Source organism: Hippocampus comes, unplaced genomic scaffold (genome assembly GCF_001891065.2).
Source record: "Hippocampus comes isolate QL1 unplaced genomic scaffold, H_comes_QL1_v1.1 scaffold242, whole genome shotgun sequence".
NCBI classification, from domain to species: domain Eukaryota; kingdom Metazoa; phylum Chordata; class Actinopteri; order Syngnathiformes; family Syngnathidae; genus Hippocampus; species Hippocampus comes.
This window is the reverse complement of record NW_017805385.1, coordinates 433,176-456,982: the sequence shown is the minus strand read 5'-3', so window position 1 is coordinate 456,982 and position 23,807 is coordinate 433,176. Positions and strand designations below refer to the sequence as shown.

General features: G+C 41.7%; 1 protein-coding gene across 6 annotated transcripts in view; it reads left to right on the top strand.

Annotated features, from left to right (window-relative positions):
- The window catches only part of fhod3b (formin homology 2 domain containing 3b), a 100,233-nt gene that overhangs the window by 62,545 nt on the left and 13,881 nt on the right, over positions 1-23,807 (top strand). For 3 of the 6 annotated variants that reach the window (XM_019872865.1, XM_019872866.1, XM_019872871.1), the window contains 10 exons: positions 10,715-10,809; positions 11,267-11,378; positions 12,581-12,675; positions 13,602-13,745; positions 13,844-14,091; positions 20,009-20,137; positions 21,672-21,719; positions 22,694-22,801; positions 22,884-23,018; positions 23,096-23,146. In XM_019872865.1, the coding sequence (XP_019728424.1) occupies positions 10,715-10,809; positions 11,267-11,378; positions 12,581-12,675; positions 13,602-13,745; positions 13,844-14,091; positions 20,009-20,137; positions 21,672-21,719; positions 22,694-22,801; positions 22,884-23,018; positions 23,096-23,146 (1,165 nt within the window). The remainder of the gene's footprint in view (positions 1-10,714; positions 10,810-11,266; positions 11,379-12,580; positions 12,676-13,601; positions 13,746-13,843; positions 14,092-20,008; positions 20,138-21,671; positions 21,720-22,693; positions 22,802-22,883; positions 23,019-23,095; positions 23,147-23,807) is intronic. The other 3 variants (XM_019872868.1, XM_019872867.1, XM_019872870.1) reach the window with 3 other exon arrangements.

The following is a 23,807-nucleotide window of genomic DNA, read 5'->3' as shown; positions in this document are numbered from 1 at the left end:
TATAAAATAGGATTATTATTATTATATTATATGGATGCATGGCTTGAGGAGACGACAATGAGAAGAAAGGAGCGTCAGCGCAGAGCGCCGATGCGTATGTGGAACTGGGAGTCGCAGCTTGGAATTGAAGCGGATTTACATGGGACTTATATATATATATATATATATATAAAATAGGATTATTATTATTATATTATATGGATGCATGGCTTGAGGAGACGACAATGAGAAGAAAGGAGCGTCAGCGCAGAGCGCCGATGCGTATGTGGAACTGGGAGTCGCAGCTTGGAATTGAAGCGGATTTACATGGGACAGGAGGAGAGAGCCAATCTCTTTTTCGTTAATGGATGCTACAGCTTCTTGTTGCTTTCAAGCTTAGCTTGTAGCAGACGTGTGCACATTGCAGCATGACGTCTTTGATCCACTGGTGAAAAGGACACTTTGATTCGCTCCTCTTTCATCTATTACTGCTTCAAACAACAAGTGAATGGAGGAAAAGTGGTTAAGATGGCACGACTGTCTGTTTTATGTGTTGTGTTGTATTTTGTCATTTTATGTTAAGTGTTCTTTTGATGGTGGCGCGGGCACACACAGCAGCTCCTCTTGTTGTCTGTTGTCTGTTTAAGAGGGAGAAAATGTCATCACATTTGACAATGAAGTTGTACTTGACTTGACTTATACAGGCATGTTGGTCCTGAACTTCTTCTGTATTGTTTAATGTCAGGGGCGTTCATCATCTGTAGCAGTTGGCTTGTTATTGCTTGTTATTTTTCTCTTCACCTTACATACATCTGTAGGCGGTAGTTTTGTCATTGTTGTTGTTATATCCTTTTATGTTTTGTCATTATTGTTGTCATATCCTTTTGTGTCATATTCAGTCAGTTGGAAACCCAATTCATACATTTTCTTTCATGAAATTCTTTCCAAAAGTTTTGAAATGCATCAAACATGCATAAACGTGAAAGAGCTACAACAAACATAAGTATTAATTCCATTTTTAGCATTTGCTGTATGTCCATAGCTCCTTTAATTTGGTCATAGTAAAAAAAAAAATTAAAAAAAAGACATGGGAGCAACATCAGCCAGACAAAACAATTACAGCCAACTTGAAGCAATTATCTCTTTTCTCTGAAATGGTCTCTCGGGACACTTAAGAATGAACTCTTGTTTTTCCTGACACCAACTCTGTTATTTCTGCTTCTGCAATGTTTTTTTTGTTTTTTTTTAATGATGAAACACACTTAGGAACTGAACATGACATTTTTAATGTACAGGAATGTGGAGAACCTTTCTTTAATTCCTTTGAAAGTCAGAAAGCATCAGAGAGAACACTGCATGTAACGCTTGTATAACAGACTCCAAGGAACATAAGTCATTACATGCTGTATTATGTCGTACAGTGGATTACATGCTATAACTTCCAGAGTTGGCAGTCCAATCATAGCAGATAAGTTACGCTCATATTTCATTTTGTGCTTTTATCACATCTTTTTTACTCTTGCTTTCGTTTCTTTGGCACTACAGTTAGAAGGTCCGCTGTCTTAAATGACATGGTGGTTGCAAGGCTATAAGTCGAAGCTCCTTGTAAAGGGAGGAGTGAATCCATGGCCTGTAAAACTATACCCTACTGGGACACTGGGCAACTTCCGCTTTGTTTGTATTTGAAAATATTTTTCTCATAACAAAAGAAATTTTAAGAAGCTGTTCAAGAGTCGGGTGGCACGGTGGGTGACTAGTTGTCACGTCGGCTTCACAGTGCAGAAGTGCAGGGTTCGATGACGGCTCTGGCCTTCCTGTGTGCAGTTTGTTCTCCCCGTGTCTGCGTGGGTTTTCTCTGGGTACTTCGGTTTCCTCCCACATTCTAAAAACACGCATGGCAGGTTAATGGAACACTGTCTAAATTTTCCCTCAGTGTGAGTGTGAACACGGAAGTCTACGTGTGCCCTGCAATTGGCTGGCAACCAGTTCAGGGTGTACCCCGCCTACTGCCCTAAGACAGCTGGGAGAGGCTCCAGCATGTATGTGAGCCTTGTGAGGATAAGCGGATTGGAAAATGGATGGATGTTCAAGAGTCAAACCGTCACCATCATAAAACGCTTGAGACATCTCTACTAGTACCATGTTAGCATCATGGACATTTGCAACACTTTCCTTAAGTGCATTAAATTCCATTTCCAGTTGTAGGGTCATCATCATACTTTTCACTTTTTGATTGTACTTTACATCCAGGCTAGAGATTCATGTCGCAAATGACCGACTGTGGATCATTTTGTCACTATCCAATAAAAAAACGGTTTAACCGTTTTTTTTTTTTGATTTGTTTTTTTTTTACTGTTCCTGTTGTTTTCATAAATAAAATAATACAAAATTTAGAAATACATGTTATTGTCAGAAACATTACAGGACTGGCGTCAAGCCAAACTTTTCCACTTGCGTGTGGCCCAGAAAACAAACTAGAATGACTACAAAGAGATCCGAGCTCAAGGAGGCCATCAAGGGGACGCACTCTGTCTAGTTAGCAATGACAAAGGATCCCGGATGAATCCTCGAAGAGCATGAAGGCATGGCAAAGAAGGCTGGGAAACCACTTTTGTTTTGATTACGATACCTGATTTACAGGATTCTTCCACATAAAGCACTTTCTCATCCATTTGACAAAAGAACATTGTTGTCAGGCAAGGTGCTCAGCCCCGAACTTTTGACGGAGTGCAACAGAATCCTCTTTTTGCCGCTATGACCATTTGGTGCGAATGAATTGAAAGCCCAGGCATCAAGTGTCATAACGTGCTGCTGGAAGCTGTCATTGGAAACTGTATTGTGTCGTCTGGCCTTGTTACGTCTTGGCTCCTCCAGAGGTGCCGGACCTTTACTATTGCCCGTCTGCATTAACACACGTGCATGCGGCTTATAGTGGGAGCAGTGATTTCCCTTTCTCAGCATGCTACAATGATAAACGGAAGTAGATGAAAGTGGACAGAGATGCAATCTTAAGGGTCCGATCAAGGAAATGTGTGGGAGAAAAAAACTTGATGACTGACACATGTACAATGAACGAGCTTCCTATAAGAGGTGCAGCTTGCAGGAATGTCCCTGCTTTGCGATACATATTTCTTTACAGATGTTTTCTTTTCCTCAGGGGTTGGTTAATTTCCATTTCTATTCCTCTTCTACTCATTTATAACATGTATAACCTGCTACTTCAGAAACCACTGCATATTTTCTCAAATGAGCACTACACGTGTACATCCACAATTCCGCTGGTGACATTTAGCCTCTTGTATGGTTTCTCTCCAAATGACTCCATGTGCCATGCTCTGGCAACTCCATTAACTTGTTCCAAGTCTCAAAAGCTTTTGACTCAGCGACCTTTACATGAAAGGAAACCCTGACCCGGTGACACGGTTTTTGGTTAGATCATCACTGTTAGGCCCACCGTACCTCAGGTGAAACCAAGCAGAACCCTCTCATGTCCTCCTCACATGGGTAAGCAATCTGTGCGGCACCATCGACGATGGCTTTTGATGGTCTTCTCCAGGATCTTGGGGTGTTTTTTTGAGAATGGAGATACTTGAAAGATTTGCTGTGTTCAATCTCCATTTGAGCCCATTGGAGTTTTCAGTCTCCACGATGTTCGTCCAGCACGCGTTTGGTGCTTGCGTTTGTAGTTGTGAGTTTCGTCATGTCATCCTGTTTGGAGGAAGATGAAGCCTCCAACCACCCATCAAGATGCTTGCCTGTTGAGCTCCATTGTGATGGCAAAAGCTAGTGGTGGAACGGTGGCGCCATTATGCCACTTCATGCTACCCGGCTGTGGCACTGGCCTGTGTGGTTAGGGGTCCTGAAATTAGGCTTTGACCAGCCTTGTGAAGTCGTCTGGGACTCTTGACAACGTTGAAACAGTCCCCAGAATCGTGTAAGGCACTGACCCGAAGACATTGTCAAGATCTAAGAAAACTTTACAGAAATTTTTATTTAATTTCTTGCCCATTTGTCCTGGTGCCAGATGAGACTTGTGTACTTCATACACACCAAAGGCACTTCATCTAGGCTTCTCTACTAAGTTGTGAGCAAAGTCAATTTTTTTCAGGAATACTCAAGAGTCTCTGGGCAACAACACTGAAGAAACATTTTCCCTCAGCATTCAGAAGACTGATCTGTCTTAACGGATTGATGTCTGAGGAATTCTTCTCTTTGGGGATTGAGGATCCCTCGTGCTTGTCACCATCCCGTTGATATTATTCTTTTTTTCCTATACTGCTTTCATTAAGTGCTAGATGTACATCAGAAGCACTGGCGTGTTCTTCTGAAGCGTGTGTGAAAGGCCAGTGGACTCAGGGTCTGCTGCTGCTATTGGCCATTTTACTATCTTGGCATCTGTTCTCCATGTCGGGAGCCTTGCTTCAATCTTTTGTTCAGGTGGTTGGATTGGTGGCATGTCATCTGAAATGATGGCAGGCACATGGCTCTAATTAGGAGAGTACATTACAAAATTTGCCCACCACTGGTATATAGATTACCTATGTCATTGGTTCCCCCACAATTACTGTATTATGTTTTTTTTTTGTCATTAAAAAAGCACACGGCTAACCAAAACCAGTGAGAATCATGCTGCTATACTGTGCTCTATTAACAGTTCAGTTCAATTGGGACGATGTCATTTGGTGGCTTTCCTCCAAAGTCTCTCCCTGTAAGAGATGATGGAGAAAAACTCCTCAGTCAAGCACTCAACAGCTTTTCACTCGTAATGTCTGACTATAGAGCGAGTTTTTCATTTATAGAGTATAACATACTTAATGCCGACGCACAACTCAGGACATGAAAATTCTTCACAAGGCCTCCAGAGCTGACACATTCCGTGCTGTCTGATTTGTTTGTATGTCATTAGGGAATTTATTTTGGGCTCCTGCCCACAGTGAGTTGTCAAATGCCTGCAGATGTGTGCTTCATTTCAAAATGGAAGCATCTTCCTTATATAGTACTGCCGCTTTTGTGGCCTCAGTGTACGTCTGGCAGTCGGGTTGTTGACTGGAGATGTTTTGGCAGGGGCAAGTTGCTTTGCTCTAATGTCTGAACACAAGAGTATGCTCTCCATGAACATGTCTTATCCAATATCTAGATCTGAAGGAATGAGCAATAAAGTTGTATTTTCATGCCAAAACAGACTTTTAATCAGACTTGGGTTTGAAGTAATGGAGCAGAAGAGGCGAAAGCGAAGTATGACAAAAAAAAAAGCCAAGGAAAAATAACCAAGGCTTGTAGAGTTCATCCTTCAAAAGGTCACTGAACTGACGATTTGCATGCGGATGCTTGATTTGGCTCGCGGGTCCCCGTACGACTTCACAAGTGATTTTGTTGTTTGTTTTGAAATTGGAGGTTTTCACAATATCTGATGAATCCACTAACATGTTACAGAGGCTTTTAGGGTGCTCGAGCTTGTTGATTTGGGTTGAGGACTTCGATTTCTTCAATTTGTGGCTCTCATCTGTTGTTTCCAGTGAACTTCCCCCTTTTTTTTTTTGTTATGTCTTTAAATGGATGTTAATGTTATTGCATGGGATGTTGAAATGTTGATGTTGGCAGCCATTTTGTAGACAAAGGATCGACATGAAACAGTTTCTACCCTGCAAAGAGCTTCGAGTGAAGCATGTCCAGTTCACGTGCACGCACGTCCGACCCGTGAGTGCAGCTGCTTGCTAATGCACAGAATAGCAAGATAACAGCCTGAACGCGATGGAGATTTGGCTCCTTTCCCAAAGCGCTGATAAAATAAATTCTCCTCGATGACGGACGGTCCAACTGACCCAGTTTTGTATACATTTCAAAATTAAAAAGCAAAGGGGCAAAGTGATGAATGAGTTTGGGAAAGGAGACTCTTGTGTTGACTTTGCGCGTCTTACCAGATAAGGTCGCTCCGTTGGAGCCAGCTGACTCATGTTGGCGCTGCCACCCAAACCTCAGAGATTTTCTCACCTTGGCAGCGGTCAAGGAGCAGCCCTTCCTGCACATTCCTGCGGATTTGCAGCATAATTGCTGTGGTTTACGGGAGAGAGCTCTTTAAGAAACACTTTGAGAACCACCGCTGGCGCTCAGACGCTGGCTTCGGGTCTTTCGTACAGAAGGTCTTTGCTTGTTGTCCTTACGGCCATGTGTTTTCTTCCCAGGCTGGCCTTTCCCATCGTGGATACATTTAAATTCCAATCGTTGAGCTTTGAAGGCAGCTCACCGTCTGCCAGCATCTCATTACGTGACATCCATGCAAAAGGGGGCAGAGCGATGTTATTGTTGTACTTTGTGTGAGGTATTTTAGAGCTGCTCATGATTAACCCAAATGGAGGCCCACATTTTTGGCCCCAGATCAGTGCCTAAAGTGGACGCTGTCCTGCACAGCCTCAGCACTCACATGCTCTTCTTATTAATTCTCCCAACAATGTATTGATGTTGTCTGTTACAGTAGATTTTTTTGAGGGGGTGGGGAGTGGGTCTCAGGCTATTTGCTATCATCCATGTTATTATAAGAAAATCCAATAGATCTATTTTTTTTCCTTTGCATTATTTTTGCCGGAAATATATCCAAATCCAAATAGAAAGTAGTGATTCATTTGTGAAAGAAAAAGCAAATTTTTCCCTCCATCTCTCATTGTAGTGCTATTTTAGGTGAAACGCAAATGCCTTTTTACGCTGCACTTAGAACAGTGCAGTGTACCATTGACCAATCCATTTGTTGCGCATGTGGTGCCACAATACCATGCCATGAAAGCATATGGGGTGGTCGCCTGAAACCGAGGCTGATGCGCCCAAATTGACAAATGCTCCAGGATTTCATGAGTCTGACATGTTCCTGCTAGTTCATTCTTTTTCTTATCTAGGGACCATTCAAGCAAGATAAATGATTGACTGTCACACAAGCCGTAACACCCGTAGAAAAGCTGTGCAAGCGCATGAGGAACATGCAAATTTCTCACCAGAATACCAAAGCAGAAAATTGAGCCCAAAGCGTTATGAGGAAAGGATGCGAACCACTTGTCCACTATTTTGCCCTACAAATGTGGCTCTTTTATAATTCTTTCATAATTAGTTTTAGTTGCTAATTTAAGATTACTCTGGACACTGCGGCATTATACACCGCAGTCTCCAATTTGCTGTTGCGCTGTTTTGTTTTGTTTTGTTTTTTTTTTGGGGGGGGGCGGGGTTCTCTGCCAACCTCAACCTCCTTAAAATCACTTATTACTCATTGGCAAGACTTCCCCCCTATCTTCACTCTCTGCTCAACAGGCATAACACCAAATGCACTACCCTTTTCAGCAGGATTATTAACCTCTTCAATTCCAAAGTCAGCACTGCTTTTAGTGGGGTTTCTTTTCAACTGCCTGCTCCAAGTGAGTGGAACCACGGCTGCAAAATGTAATAAAACTCACCTCATTCATCCCAATATCTTTCTTGAAAAGGTTAATGAAGGATACTGTACATGATCACTACACTTGTTTTCAAGCCTGTTTAGAACCTTTTCTTCACCATATGCTATGTGGAATGTAATGTTATGATATAACTACTCTATATCACACTGTGGGGTTTGTGTACACCGTATATGTGTGTGTGTGTGTGTGTGTGTGTGTGTGTGTGTAGGTAATTGTGTTTTCATTTACTTTTACTCTCTGTCTAATGCCAGGTCAGCATTGCAAATAAAAATCTGCTCTAAATGCCTTGCCTGGATGAATACAGGTTTAATGAAAAATAAAAATAACTAAATAAAATGTGTTTCCTACATGCCACATGCTGACATGTTAAAAACAGGAACCCATCTTTCACAATCGTTGTTGGCATGCCTTAATCACAAGTAGAGGGAAGTAAGTTTGCCTCTCACAAAGGTGGCTGCTATGTGAATAATTAGCTGTTTTCCAGGGTTGCATTTTCCATAAGGAACAGTAATTTTAGTTTTAGGTTGTTTTTTTTTAAAACAAGTTACAGTATCGTTTTTGCCTTAACAGGATAACTGCACTCCATGTGGTTTTGTGTATTTACGTTGAAATGTTCTTCAAACCACCGCTGGCATGAACTAATTCCATGACGAAGCATTTTTAACGACTCTGAGAGAAAGCTCGCCGTTGCGGGGTTTTTAATAACGTGTATAAACGTTTACGCGTTTAATTTCTGTATCTGGCTACACAAAATCGTCACGTGTGTTATGATAATCGAAGCATTGGCTCATTTAGTGGTCAAGTTTGGGAGCGTTAATGCGTTATCTGTCAGCAACTGAGCAATCATGTTGTGTCATGACACATTGAAAAGCCTCATCAAGGCCACGAATCTTCTAGTTGACCTATTATTTGCTCAAAATCTTTGCGGGCCACACAGGGTATATCCAATCCAGTACTCGGGCGCAGTCGAGACACAAACATTGGCTCATGTGGTCATATCGTAGATCGGTGAGAGAAGAAGAATGTGGTTCATCATGGAAGTCTGGAAAGGGTGTTGGTTTGAGTTCTGATCTGCTTGAATGCTGTATTTTGGAGTCGGTAGAGCAACTGTTCATCATGTCATTCCCGCTGTCACCCATCCATCAGCAGTGCTCCCAAGCATAACGGCGGGGGGCGGGGGGGCATTAGAAGAGAGGGTGACACTTGAAGTCACGCTGACTGAGGATGTTAATCACGTTTTTTTTATAAACATACTCTGATGTGGTCTACCCTGACTCTCCACATTGTCTACGGCGCCGCTCAGGGCTGACCGCACGAGAGGACTGTCAGGAATGCTCGGACTTGACATGTTGTGAGTAATTAACTCTGATTGATAAAAGATGAACTGTGTAGCGTTCACACACACACACACACACACACACACACACACGCGCGCGCGCGCGCGCGGTCAGGAGCATACAACGGCTGCACCTGGGAATTACGGCTTATCTGTGGCACACTGATGATTCCCCCGCACCTTGAAAGATGAGAAGCATATGACTGAAGGTGCAGCCTGTCATCTGATGACATGAGAAGCAGTTTAACATGACCAAGTGAAGTTTAGTGTGTAACTACTGAGGAGCTCTCAGTTAAGCCAATGTAAGTTTTGGACCGAGCTGTTGGTCAGATAAAAGCTGTTTTATTGGGTCATTGTGTCCACTTGAAATGTTCTATCTACTCAAAACTCTTGTTTGTCATCCCTTGTGAATTTGAAGCAAGTGTCGTGAATCCATATTTGTCCTGTCTATGATCTTAATTGTAGAAACTTGGGACGGCAATGTTTTTTGCAGGTGAAGAACGTAAATTTCTTGTAAAATATGGAGCAAAAGTTGAACAATCGGGATTCTGGCATGAAAATAGAACAAGACAACAGATATCTGACGATTTGCAAGCTCAAGAAAACAAAGCTTTAAGATTTACTGCATTTTTTATTACTAGCATCCGATTGAATTCCTTTTCTAGTTACAATCACTAACAGTTACAACAAAATGTGGCTCCAATATATAATGCAAATATCTTGATTTGGAAAGCTGTCTCATTAGACCTGGAGTAACTGAATTTTACCTTTTTAACTAATATTTCTCATAGTTGATTGGGAGTCAACATTTTTTCACTGTTACTATGTTTTCTTTGTTGTCCAGTCCCCCCCCCCGACCCCCCACCTTCCCATTAGCTGATTAATGGAGGTAGTAGGCTCCAGCTGGGCTCTCATCCTGTTAGTGTGAACGCATTAACCCCTTGTTGTGTGTGCAGCAGTGACCAATGAGGCTCTATTTCGCACCTAATGTTGAGGGGAAAAAAAAATGTTTTGTCAGTTCAGCTGTACTTCCCCTTCCCCCATGAGTTCCCTCCTTAACAGAAGCCCCACAATTGTCTGACCCGAGCTCTTCCCCACTGAGATCCCTTGGCTCTTATTTTCCTCTTATTTATGTATCCGCTTACACATGGAAGTCATGTCGGTGTCCATCGAGGCGGTCTACTCAAATATTTTCCTTACAGTCGTGTCGGCTGTCTTGAGGGATGAGTGTGCGGGGTTATTTTTTCAAGTTTCTCCCGGACAGTAGCTCAAATTTCTTTGCGGGGCACAGCAACATAATTAACACCTTTCACAACAATACACGTCTGTTTGTGGTGTGTGTGTTCCATGTGACATGTGGTCAAGCTCCTTTTTATTCATAAACAGGCTACATTATTTGATTTTGAAGTGACAGATCATTTCACGGATGAGTATTTAAAAAAGTTACAACGTGTGTATATAATTTATTCCAATATAAATTGCTCTTTGAAAATATTAACTAACCCGTTATTTAATACAAACTGTAAAGAAATGTCATCCACACATCTAATTAAGTTAGCCAAATATTCCATGAGGTAAATTACTGCAAAATAAAACGATATATTTTAAATGCTTTCCAATATCAGAGCAAAACAGTTCAATGAATTCAACAGCTATTGTCCTGAAGTGACTGTTAGTAGGCCAGATTAAAGAACAATCATATTGCACTGTACTTTTCCTACCGCTGGGCTACATTGTGTGCTTTAGTGTTACCCCAAAAAAAAAAAAAATCTTTCCAAAGTGGCCAAGACAGCCTGCTGTGCATTGGCGCTGAAATTAATTGTAAAAACATTGGAAATTTCAAAGTGCTTCCACTTATTTTGAGAAGAACACTCAGTTCTTACAAGAAGAAAATAATAAAACATCACTCGCTGAATGATTATCTAAACCATATCCTCCATGTCATTTTTTTTTTCCTCTTCAGCTCTTGGACAAATCATGTTGTTTGTGGATGGCATGAATGGCCTCATTGCGCATAAGGAAATAGTCCAATGGCTTTACACCCTTGCCGGAACCAAGGTAAGATGATTTAAAAAAAGAAGAAGTATGGTTTCTGAGTGCTATCTTCATTCTACCAGTGCTTGGTGTCCGCTGCCTGACTACATTGTACAATTTCAAACTGCCTGTCTCTTAACCTTCACGTTGTAGTCAACTCAGCCCTCCTAGTGGCCAGATAGCTGCTGCATGTGCAACTATGAGTAGAACTTGCCTTGTTAACTTTTGGAATATATTCTAATTACTTGTTTTTGGTATCTTTTTCAAAGAGTATTTATGTTTACAGAGCTTCCTATTTTATAGTAATCTCCTTTCCATGTCCTACAAAATATAGCATTAGGTTTTATTTCCGCTTTAGAGCATCGTACACTAACACCATTTCCTGACAGGCTCTTATCAAGTCAGCCAAGACAGGACATTTTGATAAGACTTGTGCACTGTTTTTATTTAGTATCAGTTGTGCTTCTCTTTTAATGTGCAGTTCCGTCTGGTGGTGAAGACTGCGCTGAAGCTCCTGCTGGTGTTCGTGGAATACACAGAGTCAAATGCTGCCCTGTTCATTAATGCCGTGAACGATGTGGATGCCAAAAGAGGTAACGCGACGCTCAGGACAACCAGAGGACTCAAAACAGAGTGGATCAGTAACAAATTAGCACAGTCTTATTTCACTCGTTTTTGTACAGTGAAGTCACTAATTGCAGAGGCATGCATCCTAATTAGATCAGTGCATTGGTAGAGTTAAAGCATAATCTCATTCAAATCCACATGTTGAATGTATTAATAAACCTTGAAATGAGTTTACTGATGGCACATCTCCGAAAAATCTTGTAATTGATCAGCATCAAATTATACATCTCTGTAGAGGGCCTTCTCCTGCCTGTACCAGATGTTTTTTTAATTAAAATGAAGGTACTCTTCTGTTGAGTAAAAGTGAAATCTTGCTCAATTGCCTGTCTTGTACAAAAAAAAATAATAATAATAATTTAAAGCAACCTTTTGTGGATCTGCTCCGGAACTGAATGAATGTTTTGCAACACTCTCCTAAAAGGTTTTGTGTAAATTGGTTTGCAAAATCCTGCTTGCTACTAAAAGGTGAAAATGTAACCTCCTTGGTTCAGGTAATTTAAAGAAATAGATGTTTTCTTGTCATTCAGCAACACTAAGCCATTTTCAGTAGGATCCCAAACAGTTGAGTCAAACCACAAGTTGTGCATACAACACGGCCAACTCAGGAAGTGATGTCATATTTGCATTGTGGCGTGTAGCGTCCAACTTAAAACATTTGTTTTCTTATTGAAGATGTTGGGCAGCACGGTGACATATCGGTTAGCGGGTTTTCCTCACAGTCAAGAGTTTCGGGTTGAAATCTCATCACTCCCTTTTTATGTGACGTTTCTTATTGAAGATGTTGGGCAGCACGGTGACATACCGGTTAGCGGGTTTTCCTCACAGTCAAGAGTTTCTGGGTTGAAATCTCATCACTCCCTTTTTATGTGACATTTACGCATGTTCCCCCCATGCTTGGTTGTCTTTGCATACTCCTACATTCTCAAAGCATGCATTTAATTGAAGGCTTGACATGCTTTGCAATTATCCAGAAGTGTGAATAGTTTTTCCATACCTGCCCTGTGATTGACTGGCAACCAGTCCAGGGTGTACCCCACCTCTTGTCAAAAGTCAGCTAGGCGGGGCTGCAGCTCACCAGCGACCCAAATGAGGACAAGTGATGTAGATAAAGGAGGGATGGCTGATTCTTGTTTGACAAGCATCTGATGTCTCTATTTGACTATTTCAGGCACAAAAGCATGGGGGAACATCATGGAGATCCTGAATGAGAAGGACGGAGTGGATACGGAATTGCTGGTGTATGCAATGACACTCATTAACAAGGTCAGTAGATTATTAGCAAACTGTTTATGTGCACCAAATTAACAAAAAAAAAAGTAGTATTGCCAGACACTTTCTGTTTGGTAATGCTTTTAGGTGTTGTGCTTTTGGTTGTGTCAAGTACATTGAGTTGCCTTGTGTATGAAATGTGCTATATAAATAAATGGTCATTCAGGGTTCGGACGAGGCCTATTATTTTCCCATGAATCTGATTTCTCATCAAATGAATATGAACAGCTGCTTCCAGCTTTTGTGTGTGTGTGAGGGTTTTTTTTGTTTTGCAAGTCCAATTCTTATCTGTTATTTTTACATTTTGGGGGACCTCTGCTATTTGCATTATGTTTGCTATGAATGGTCAGGCTCAATCCCTATTCGGTGAATAGAAGATAAATATAGATAGAGCTGCATGGCATGCCTTTCATACACAAGAGCCCTGTCCTAAACCCCATCAAAAGTGATTGCGTTTGACTAGAACAGACATACTAGAAATAGCCGTGAGTGATCTCTTGAGTGTTTGCAAGGCAGAGTGACTGAGCCCTGCGACGAATAGCGAAACATTTAATCATGGACTATTTTTTTCAATTGCCTATATTTATAATTTACACTGCAGATGTACCACCATGATCCCAAAACACTCAATTACCATTTTAAACTCATTTTACAATATTCTGCCTCCAAATAAATGGCAGAGAAAGAAATGTTGCAAAAACTGCATATCTTCAAATAGGAGACGTATTCCATATGCTGTTCGATCTTTGGCTCACCAGAGATGTAATGGTCAGGTCTTCCAATACGATTTCCAATGTGTCATTTTCTACTCCTCACTGAACTTTCGCTCTTTTTTCATAGATCCCAATATGTGCTCCTTTCATTCAGTTTTGCATTTCTCATGGGGCTCTTACGTGTGTGTGCGTGTGTGTTTGTTTCAGACACTGGCCAGTCTGCCTGATCAAGACTCTTACTATGACATGGTGGACTGCCTGGAGGATCAGGGTATTGAGGCCTTGGCACAGAGGCACCTGAGCAGGAAGGGCTCTGACCTTGACCTTGTAGAGCAGTTAAACATCTATGAGGTCAGGAAGCTTGTCATTCAGCAAACGTTATCTATTCCGATCTGATAGAAACCTTGTTATTGTGAGTGTTACTTGATGTGTTCCTTGTCTTGCCCCAGACGTGTCTCCGCCGTGAGGACGGTGACGATGAAACACAGTTGCCTCCGAGCGGCAAGAAGGAGCGCCGGCGGGCGAGCATGGGTGGCACCAACGAGCGGCGCGGCCTGGAGAGACGACGCAGCCGCAGGCATTCTCTCCAAAACAGCAGAGGTCACGGCCCGGCGCCGGCGTCGCCATGCGGCGCTCACGCTCCTGGAAGCAGTCACCGGCCATTTGGTGGCCAGCGTGTTGAAGACATCAGCGAAAGGTGAGGAGCACAGTGGGAGAAGGGAGGAGATTCAAAAGCTTCTATTTTGACTTGAATTTTCGGGGATTGTTAAGAAATGATTCGGCTATCGTAGTTCAGAACTTAATGCAGTAGCGTCTCAGTAAATTACAATAGCATGGAAAGTTTCAGTAGTTATATGAAAAAAAATGAAGTCTAGAGTTACGGCAATATTTCAGTCTACTTTTGTTTTGATGAATAATTTATTTTGGCTAACGAGAACCCAAAATGTTGCTGATGGTATAGTGGTACACTCGCCTGAATTGTGTGCCGGCAGCGTGGGATAGGTTCCCGCTCAGTGACGGTGTGGATGTGGGTGTGAAGGGTTGTTTGTCTCTATATGTGCCCTGCAACTGACTGGCGACCAGTTCAGGGTGTAGCCCACCTTCCGCCCAAAGTCAGCTGGAATAGGCTCCAGCAACCCTGTTCAGGATAAACAGTGTTGAAAATGGATGGAGAACCCAAAATTAATCACCTCAAGAAAATGTAATATTGATTCTGGCCAATGATGATACAATATGTCTCTGGATAGATAGCAAGGAATAGGACGAACGATCACAAGATTTCGCACGATAGAATCCAGACGTAGACAGACAATTGCTTTGATGCATAGTGTAGAGCAGAACCCAGTGGTAATGCGAACAGCACACCAAAAGAAAAGAGGTACTGACCCTCTGGTGACACTGGCTCTTATATCCGCATCCGGGTCAACAAGGGGTCACTGCTGATGTTGTTGATATGCATACTTGAACTGCGTATGCTCGAAGGAGCATTCTGTGCTGTTCGGCACAGCTTTGGCGGTCAGCGGGGATGATGTAGAATTAAAGCCGCGGCTCCAAAACAGCACTACAGTGTAGCATTCGGAGACAGTCACTTTAACCTTGCTATTGATGGGCGCTCCCCAATCGTGAACGGGATGAGCAGCTGAAAGACCAGATAGACCGAGTCACCCCTTTGCATTAAATGTAAAATTCATATTGGAAAAGAAGAAAGAATCAAGCAACATCTGCTGGATCTGGCACAAATAGATTTGGCACTGTCAGCAGCATGTTATTAATTATTACAACTTACTCGTGACATCAACTGTATGTCTATCTCCACCTAAGCTTCTTCCAGTATGTAAAATGTGTGTTTTATCTATCGTAAATGTATCATGGTATGATTGCAGGAAGTTTTGAAACTAAAGTAAATTGCATTCTAGTTATATATTGTTGCCCACTCCTCCCTATCAAAGCAATAGGAAAAAAACGTGCGTTCTTCCATTTTTATCAATGCCAGTCCGCAGACAAAAATAGTTTCACATTTCAATCTCTTCATTCGTATTGTGGGTCTTGCCTCTCCTCTTTAAACTATCACCTGATCACCGCCACTCTTAATGCATCACATCCCAGCCAGGTTTTGAAATCGCATACCAATTAAACCCTCTGGTAACTCCTAGGTCTGGCCCGTCATGTGATACCTGCCCACTACAGGAAATTCTAGCGGCCTTTGAAGATCAACATTTTTTCCATTTTGTTAATGAAAGCCAGAAGGCCCATGTGAGCGATGGATCTAAATAGCAAACGGTCAACAAAACTCATGTGTGAGGAGAGGGAACAGGAAATAACACTGAGCATATCTTTTGCAGCCTTTCACGCTCCCATCAGTGACATGAATCATCTCCTAGGTCACAATCGTTAACAGATTGTATCCATTATATTATTTGACATACCTGCAAATACCCCCTGTGTCTTTCTCCATTTTTACCACCGCCTGGGATGTTCTATTCCCATCTCTAAGTTGATTACCGCCTCAAAGCTCAAGGCAGAACTTGTTTTCATTTGGTTCGTTTGATTGTTACTCAAATCCACTTAAGTCATCGAACAATACTGCCACCTAGAGGACACATTTGGCCCACTCTTTGCCATTCTCTTTCTTCATTTGTGGTCTTGTCTTTTTCTGGTCTTTTGCTATATCAACCAGAATGTATGATGATTGGGAATTGCATTTTAGTCACAGTTCACACGGGGAGGACATCATTGAAAAAAAAAATCACACGAATTGCGATCATCCATGTGGATGCAAGCTTAAATATTCGCTCTAAATGTATCATGGAAATATTTTACAGTGTTCAGACATTTTCGTCAATGATCACTGTGTAAAAGGGCATATGTAAGCTTTCTTTTTATAGTGACTATTTTTCATAGCAGTAAATATAAATTGCAAAACATTGCCGTATTTTTCAGACGACAAATCTGAAAAGTATACCATAATTATTACAAGTAGAAGTCAAAACATGTGTCACGAAGAAGAAAAAAAATACACAAAGGAGCACTGGACTATGATTCACATTTTCAGGGGAAATTTATTGAACAAAAACCGAGACCCAAGAACAGTAGAGCTCGGATTCGCATCCAACATCCACGTTCCCTAATCATGTTGAGGACAACGAACAAGTTCCGGTTGGATTCAAAACTTCCACTTCTAACAATGGAAAAGTTTTTTTTTTTAGTTTAAAATGACTTACTTACTTTGAATCATGTGTCGCATTGTGACCAAATATCGAATCCTGATCAATTTTTGCACCTTTTTGTGATGTAAGTACATCCTCGTTGTGGCGATGCTGCATCCTAAACGAGCAAGGTATCTGTGGAGTTCGTCCCTTTGTTTCTTGCTGTGAGAGCCGGCAGCAAACTAACAGTATTACACAGTGCATCTGGAAAGTATTCACACATTTTGTTATGTTACAGCCTCATTCAAAAATAGAATAAATCCTTTTTTCCCCTCAAAACTCGACACATAACACCCCATAATCCCAATGTGAAAAAAGTATTTGAAATTTTTCCATGTTCATAAGTATTCAGTCTTTGTCCCGAGGCTCAAAATTGAGCTCAGGAACATCATGCCCCACTGATCACCCTTGAGAGGTTCCTTTATCTTAATACGAGTCCATCAGCAGTAAATTCATTTGATTGCAGATGATTTGAAAAGGCCTGTCTATATAAGGACAGTGCATGTCAGTGCACAAACCAAGCAGGAAGTCAAAGGAATTGTTTGTAAACCTCAGAGAGAAGATTGTCTCGAGGCACAAATCTTGGGAAGGGTACGGGAAAATTTCGAGTGCATTGAAGGTTGCAGTCAGCACAGTGGCCTCCATAATCCGTAAATGGAAGGAATTCCAAACCACCAGGACTCTTCCTCGAGCCAAAGGTGTCAAATCCCAAGTCCAGAAAGTAGAACCTGCCAATTGAGCAGAAGCACCCGTGGCTCAAGCCGTTTGGCCTGTGGCAGGGTTTTTACTTTCTGGACTTGAAACAGACACCTTGAAACTGAGCAATTGGGGGAGAAGGGGCATAGTCACGGAGGCAACCAAGAAAACACGATGATCACCCTGTCAAAACCCCGGGTGCCTGAAGGACTCTCAGACCATAAGGAAGAAAAGTCTCTGGTCTGATGAGACAAAGATTGAACTCTTTGCCATGAATGAAGTGTGTATTCTGCCCATGTTTGAACATAATGTACAACTATCCCATGTCAGCATGAGAACACACACCCTGCCTCCTGTCCTCATGCCTGCAAGTAGACCTTTGCACCCTTGAATCATCCGTCACCCTTGAAAAATCAATCACTTGATTGAATCATCAATCACTTGATGATATCAGTACTTCCTTAGTGGAGACAATGTGGAGACACACAGACATTCGGAAAGCACCAGTTGATACAAGCTGATTAGTTTAGGAGAAACGGAGTCTGATGCCAAGTCATAAGTTTCGGTACCGCCCCTGACGATATAAATGTGTTGTGAATCTCTTACACCTTCGCACTCGTGATCCGCAGCCATTGTCTGTAGACCACGGGTGCCCAGAATATTCTGCAAATAAAGGGTACTGTTCATCGGCTCCAGCCTGTATTTGAATAACCAACACCCTCATCGTCCAAAATCAACGAACACGCGGAGGAAGAGTAAGGCCAACTCTCTCCCCCAACAAATGCCAGGCATCACTCATCACATGACCAATACCATCCCTACAGTGAAGCATGGTGGCGGTAACATCATGAAGCGGGGATGATTTTCAGCAGTAGGTACTAAGAGACTCAGTAAGGATGGAAGTAGCAATGTACAGAGACGTGCTGGATGAAAACCCGCTCTAGAGTGCTCAGGAGCTCACACTTGGGGTTAATGTTTACCTTCCAACAAGAACAAACCTAAGCACACAGCCCAGACAATGAAGGAGTGGCTTCAGGACAAGTCTGTGAATGTCCTTGAGTGGCCGAGCCAGAGACCAGGCTTGAACATCTCTGGAGAGATCTGAATATGGCGTTGCTCCGATGTTCTCCATCCAACCCAATGGAGCTTGAGAGGTGCTGCAAAGAGGAATTGGGGAACTGCCCGAAAATAGATTCGCCAAGCTAGTGGAATCATATCCGAAAAGGCTTGAGGCTGTAATTACAACAAAAGTGTATCAACAAAGGCGGCACGGTGGACTACTGGTTAGCACATCCGCCTCACAGTGCAGAGGTGCAGGGTTTGATTCCTGTGTGGAGTTTGCATGTTCTCCCTGTGCCCGCGTGGGTTTTCTCCGGGCACTCCGGTTTCCTCCCACATTTCAAAAAGATGCTTGGCAGGTTAATGGAACACTATAGTAGATTGTCCCGAGGTGTGATTGTGAACGCGATTTGATCGTCTATTTGTGCCCTGCGATTGGCTGGCAACCTGTTCAGGATGTCCCCCGCCTACTGCCCGAAAACAGCTGGAATAGGCTCCAGCACGCCCGCAACCTTGTGAGGATAAGCGGATTAGAAAATGGATGGATGGAGGCTGCATCAACAAATGAATTGTGATAATTTTGAAAATCGCCTCACCCCCCAATAAAAAAACAAAATCATGTCATTGTGGGGTATTGTGTGTAGAATTTTGAGGGAAAATATTCATTCGATTTTGGAATGATGCTGTAACCTAACAAAATGTGGGGAAAAAAAGTGAAATGCTGTGAATACTTTCCGGATGCACTGTATTTTACACATAGCTGCTTTGACTTCTTTCTTCATCATTTCTTTTTCCACTTTCTTCTTGCGATTGGCAAATAATTTTGGTCCATTAAATTAATACTCAATGAATTACTACGATTATTGGGAATGGGGATTTTGTATGCAAGACCAAGTTCTAATTTTAATATTTACAAGTCACACCTGAGCATACGTTGCAGGACCAGCCCAAACTCAGATACAAAGCTCTCTGGAATGTTTTCACTTTTATGTGAATCTTCAATCAATCCACCTTTATTTATAAAGCACTTTTCATACATAAAAATGCTGTAATCTTAACCTTTTCTCCAGATCCACAATTTTTGCTTCGCATCCAAGAGAACAGACTGTAAAAAAATAATGTATGTGTCAAAAAAAAAAAAGGGAAAAAAATGGATGTGTACTTGATATTCAGTCGCAGGGTCCGAAAAATAACCAGCCAACTTAACATTCTTGCACCCTATCCTTAATCTTCTACACTTGTAACTACCTGCTTGCTGCACGGGTGTGTGTTCAGTGTTTCCCACAAAATTGCATCAAATCGGAATAAAGCCTCCATCACAGCACTTTGATTTCTAGTTTGCTTTACCGTGCTGAACGGAATGAACACAAACACGAGGCACGCAATGTTACATGACAAACTGTAGTTTTATGTGTTTACACTGTACTGTACTCATTTTGGATTAAATGCCTTCCAGATGTAGAAAAAGTGACTGGTGAAATACTCCCACCAAAAAAAAACTTGACATGGGAAACACTGAAAGTTGCCACCATGTTTGTGTTGTCTTTTCAACGTCGTTTTTGAAAGTCATCTCTTCACTTTGCCTCTGTCGTACTTCTCGTTCCTACGTCCTCCCTTTCCCTCCTTTCAACCCTCAAACCTCCCCTACCACAGAGATGAGGAGGAAGAAGGACAGGAGGAGGAGGATGAAGGAGAGGAGGATTTGGAGGATGAGGAGGACGAGGATGAGGCAGATGGTGAAAATCATCCAGTCATTGAGTCCTCTAGGCAGGACGATCACAGGTATTGTCGGCAAACTCTGTCCTCGATGGGATGCGACCCATCATTCGCTTTGCCTTTGCCGTGCCGTTTGGTACACTAGCCAACACCTCTAACTGGTCAGCAGTCAGAGACGGCTTTCACAAATAGATCATTTTCCACAGACCAGCCACCATTTTCCCATAAAGCATAACAATAAAGAGCACAAAGAATAGGACTGAGCTTTAAGCAGACAACAGTGGGAGCCCGAATTCGGTCTCTCTAAATAAGCAAGATTTGTGACCTCATTGTTGCCACAATATTTCAGCCAGGCTTGGTGAATGTGAATATTCTTGGTATTTTTCGTTTTGAAGGCTCCTGTTTCTTGGCTGTCCAATGGTTTCGCATCCTTTTCGTCCAGGTTTACTCCATTTAGCTAGCGTTAGCATTGAGCAGCCACTTAGCTAGCATTAGCATTGACCCGCCATAATCGGTGCAACGGTAAAGTGTTAATTCAGTATTTGATCCTTTTGGTTTGGCTCAAGAAAATGGTGCTCTGCTCGGTTCAGTCTTGTTTTTGTGCTAAAAGACAGAAAGTTGATCGGCTTCAAGAGCACGACATCCTTTTTGTGTCTCCTGCAAATCAATAGTCTGAAGTGGACCCCAAATAAGCACATAACCATCCCCATCCCTGATGGCAATAGTGTTTTAATTGTAGATTGAATCCATGGTAAATGTGCTCCTTTTTCATTCCTTCCTGGCTCCTTCATGCTTTGGTGCCGTTTTTCCACCACTGTTTCTAAAATGCCTCCTTTCCCACCACAATTTGTCTGACATCCTTAAGGACGTGGTTGGAGGGAAATGAAGAAAAATGTTGTTGTTACCTTTTTTTTTTCGCAATTGCGGGAAAGTTATTTTGAGATTTTTATCACTCGTCTGTCTTTCATTTTTTATCCAAGCCACTGTTAACACAAGACAAGTCAACAACTGTATTTTAAGACTTAAGGGGTTTGAGTGTGAGTCACCGTCTCTCTCAGCAGGGAATGGGTTAAGGTTTGCTGTTGACAAAGGGGTATTACAAGAATATTACGATGGGAATTACAAGAATTGAGTTGCGACCGCAGGGTTAAAGTTCAAATACTGTGAGGATGAAGCACTTGAATGAAGAGAACGGAGTAATTTCAAAAAAAAAAAGGGCAAAAAAAAGAGTCTCTTTACAAGAACAAAGTTGTGGTTTTTTTTGAGGAATAATATCCTAAGATTTAAAAAATGAATGATAATAAAGTAGCAATATTTTGAGAAAAATTGACCTGAAAGCCATTAAGATTGGAAAAAAATACAGTAGTTATACAATTCCCAAATATCATTTTAAAAAATGTGTGGAATCCCCTCTGAGAAAAAAAAAATTACCTTTTATAATGGACTTTATCAACTGTGACTCCTGATAGAATGTTTTAGTCTGTAGTATTGCCTTTATCTTGCCTTCTGTCTTTCATCTATGTCTTTTTTTTTGTGTGTGTGGTGACAAACAACTCTCAACTTTTGGCACTCTTTGTTTCACACTTTTTTCCATCTTCAGTCTGACAGAAGCATCTCACACTCTTAGAAAGACCTGCTGGGCTGAAAGGTAAAAGCAGTCAAACATGAGTGAAGCTTTTTTAGAGAATATGAACCTTGTCACTACGTCCGACAGAAACGTGCCTCTCTGGTTTCTATTTTTGTTATTGGCTTTGCAGACGTTTCTGCTTGCTTGCTGTCAAACTGCTCAGTGGACTACCCTTGTTGCTACTTGCAAATACTCCTCCTTACTCCTATCTAAGGCTATGTTGTATTAATAGTTGCTGCTGCCTTGAACTTAACATAGTGTTTGGACGGCGCAGTAAGTCTTGTTATAACGTCTGAATGAAGAAGAACTCTAGTCCACTCAGAATGGCTGATAAACCGTTTGGAGTGGATCTTAAGTTTTGGATATATTACATGAATGGCCTTGACATGACTTTAGTATTAAATTAATATTAAAGTCAAAATACATAAAGAACAAGAAGTAGGACTAGATATGTTTTTTACTTGCTTTGAACATGTAAACTGTGCTAAATGATTTGTTTTGTCTGTAAAGTTTTTTTTTCTTTACTTCCCTTTTACTTCCTGCCAAATTTCTGTCATCTCTTTATACGTTCAATAAACAAACCAAAGATTTCCGAGTAGGTATATCACATTTTAGTAATTCTGTCAACCCCCACATATTCGCTGGTCTTCACTCACAAATGCACCCATTTGTGTATTTATAATGCTAGCTTCTGTTATTCGCCAAAACACAACGATTGTTTTTGTGTTTAGGCCAAAACAATTAAAACGTATTACTTTAAGCACCATCTTGTGGCATCTCTGTGTCGAGGAACTATGTTGAATTCAGTTTCACTGTTTCATTTGGACAAACATAATTCTTTGCTGCCATTGTGCGGCACCTTGCTTTCAATTACCTCACTTGAAGTGAGTTGTGGGATTTCATGTAGACAGAAATGGCGCTTTTGCAGTCACCTTTTGGCCTCAATAATTCTGAGCCTTTTTTTTCGTTGTGTTCATCGTATCTTCTGTTTACAGGGTTACTTCCGATGGAGCACCACAGCCAGGCATGAACCAGACTTCAACATCACCCATCCATCGCTTTAGTAGTACGGCAACCTGCACCCCAGAATCTAAAACTGACAGGTAGCCCTCGATGAGAAAGTAAACTATGTAAACGTATCAACAACTCCAAACATAATTGTATCTTTACACTTAATGCGTGCAGACCTGCTTTAGGAGGCTTGCTGAGCTCCTCATACAGGCAGCATCAGGACTCCTTGGCTGCAGAGAGGGAGAGGAGGCGCATGGAACGAGAGGAACGTCTACAGAGGATCGAAAGGGAGGAGAGGGACCGCTTTAAGTCAGTCTCACTCTTGCAAAACACAGCAGCATTTTTATATTGGGAATCGGGAATAATTTTTGCTTTGTCCATCTCAGTCGAGACTATGTTGACAAAAGGGAAGAGGCAAGACAAGCCAGAGAGGAAAGGTGGGTTGTATTTGATGCACTTTGGTTGACATTAACTCACAATATTTTTACAGTTGTACTGATTAATTAAAAAAAGAAATCGTCAATGCTTTAATTCCAAGAAAGAGCAGATGCAAAGAGAGTTTCACAGAGCCCCACGGACTGAGTTCTCCCTGCCCTAGGTCTCTTCACCATTAAGATGTGACCAAATTAACAGGGCAAGTGTGTAATTGTCTTTTGGCATGGATGTGGCCTTAAAGCTTTTTGGCTCATTGTTCCGCCATCGACCATTGCATCCCTCTCAATTGGAACGTCTGTTCTTTGCACATGTGGCAAAAGTACTCAGACTTGTTAATTTTAATCGATGTTCGGATATCACTCCTTTATGTTTGTAAAAGTAAAAGGTATTGGCTCTTAAATCTCTTTCATTTTACTTTGGATACCTTGGCACAGCAAAGAGAAATACTGCACACAAACTGCTTTGATGACATTGTCAGCTGATGTACAAAAAAAATGCTAAATCCAAAGCTCATGATAAGAACTGAAAAAATACACCTTACTAGTAAGTGGGATGAGCCTATTTTGTGAAGGTAAGGAGTAGAAAGTACAGCAATATGTTCAACGTGTTCAAGTGTGGAGAGAAAAGGTAAAAAGTGGTCAGAAACTTAACTTACGAAGGTGT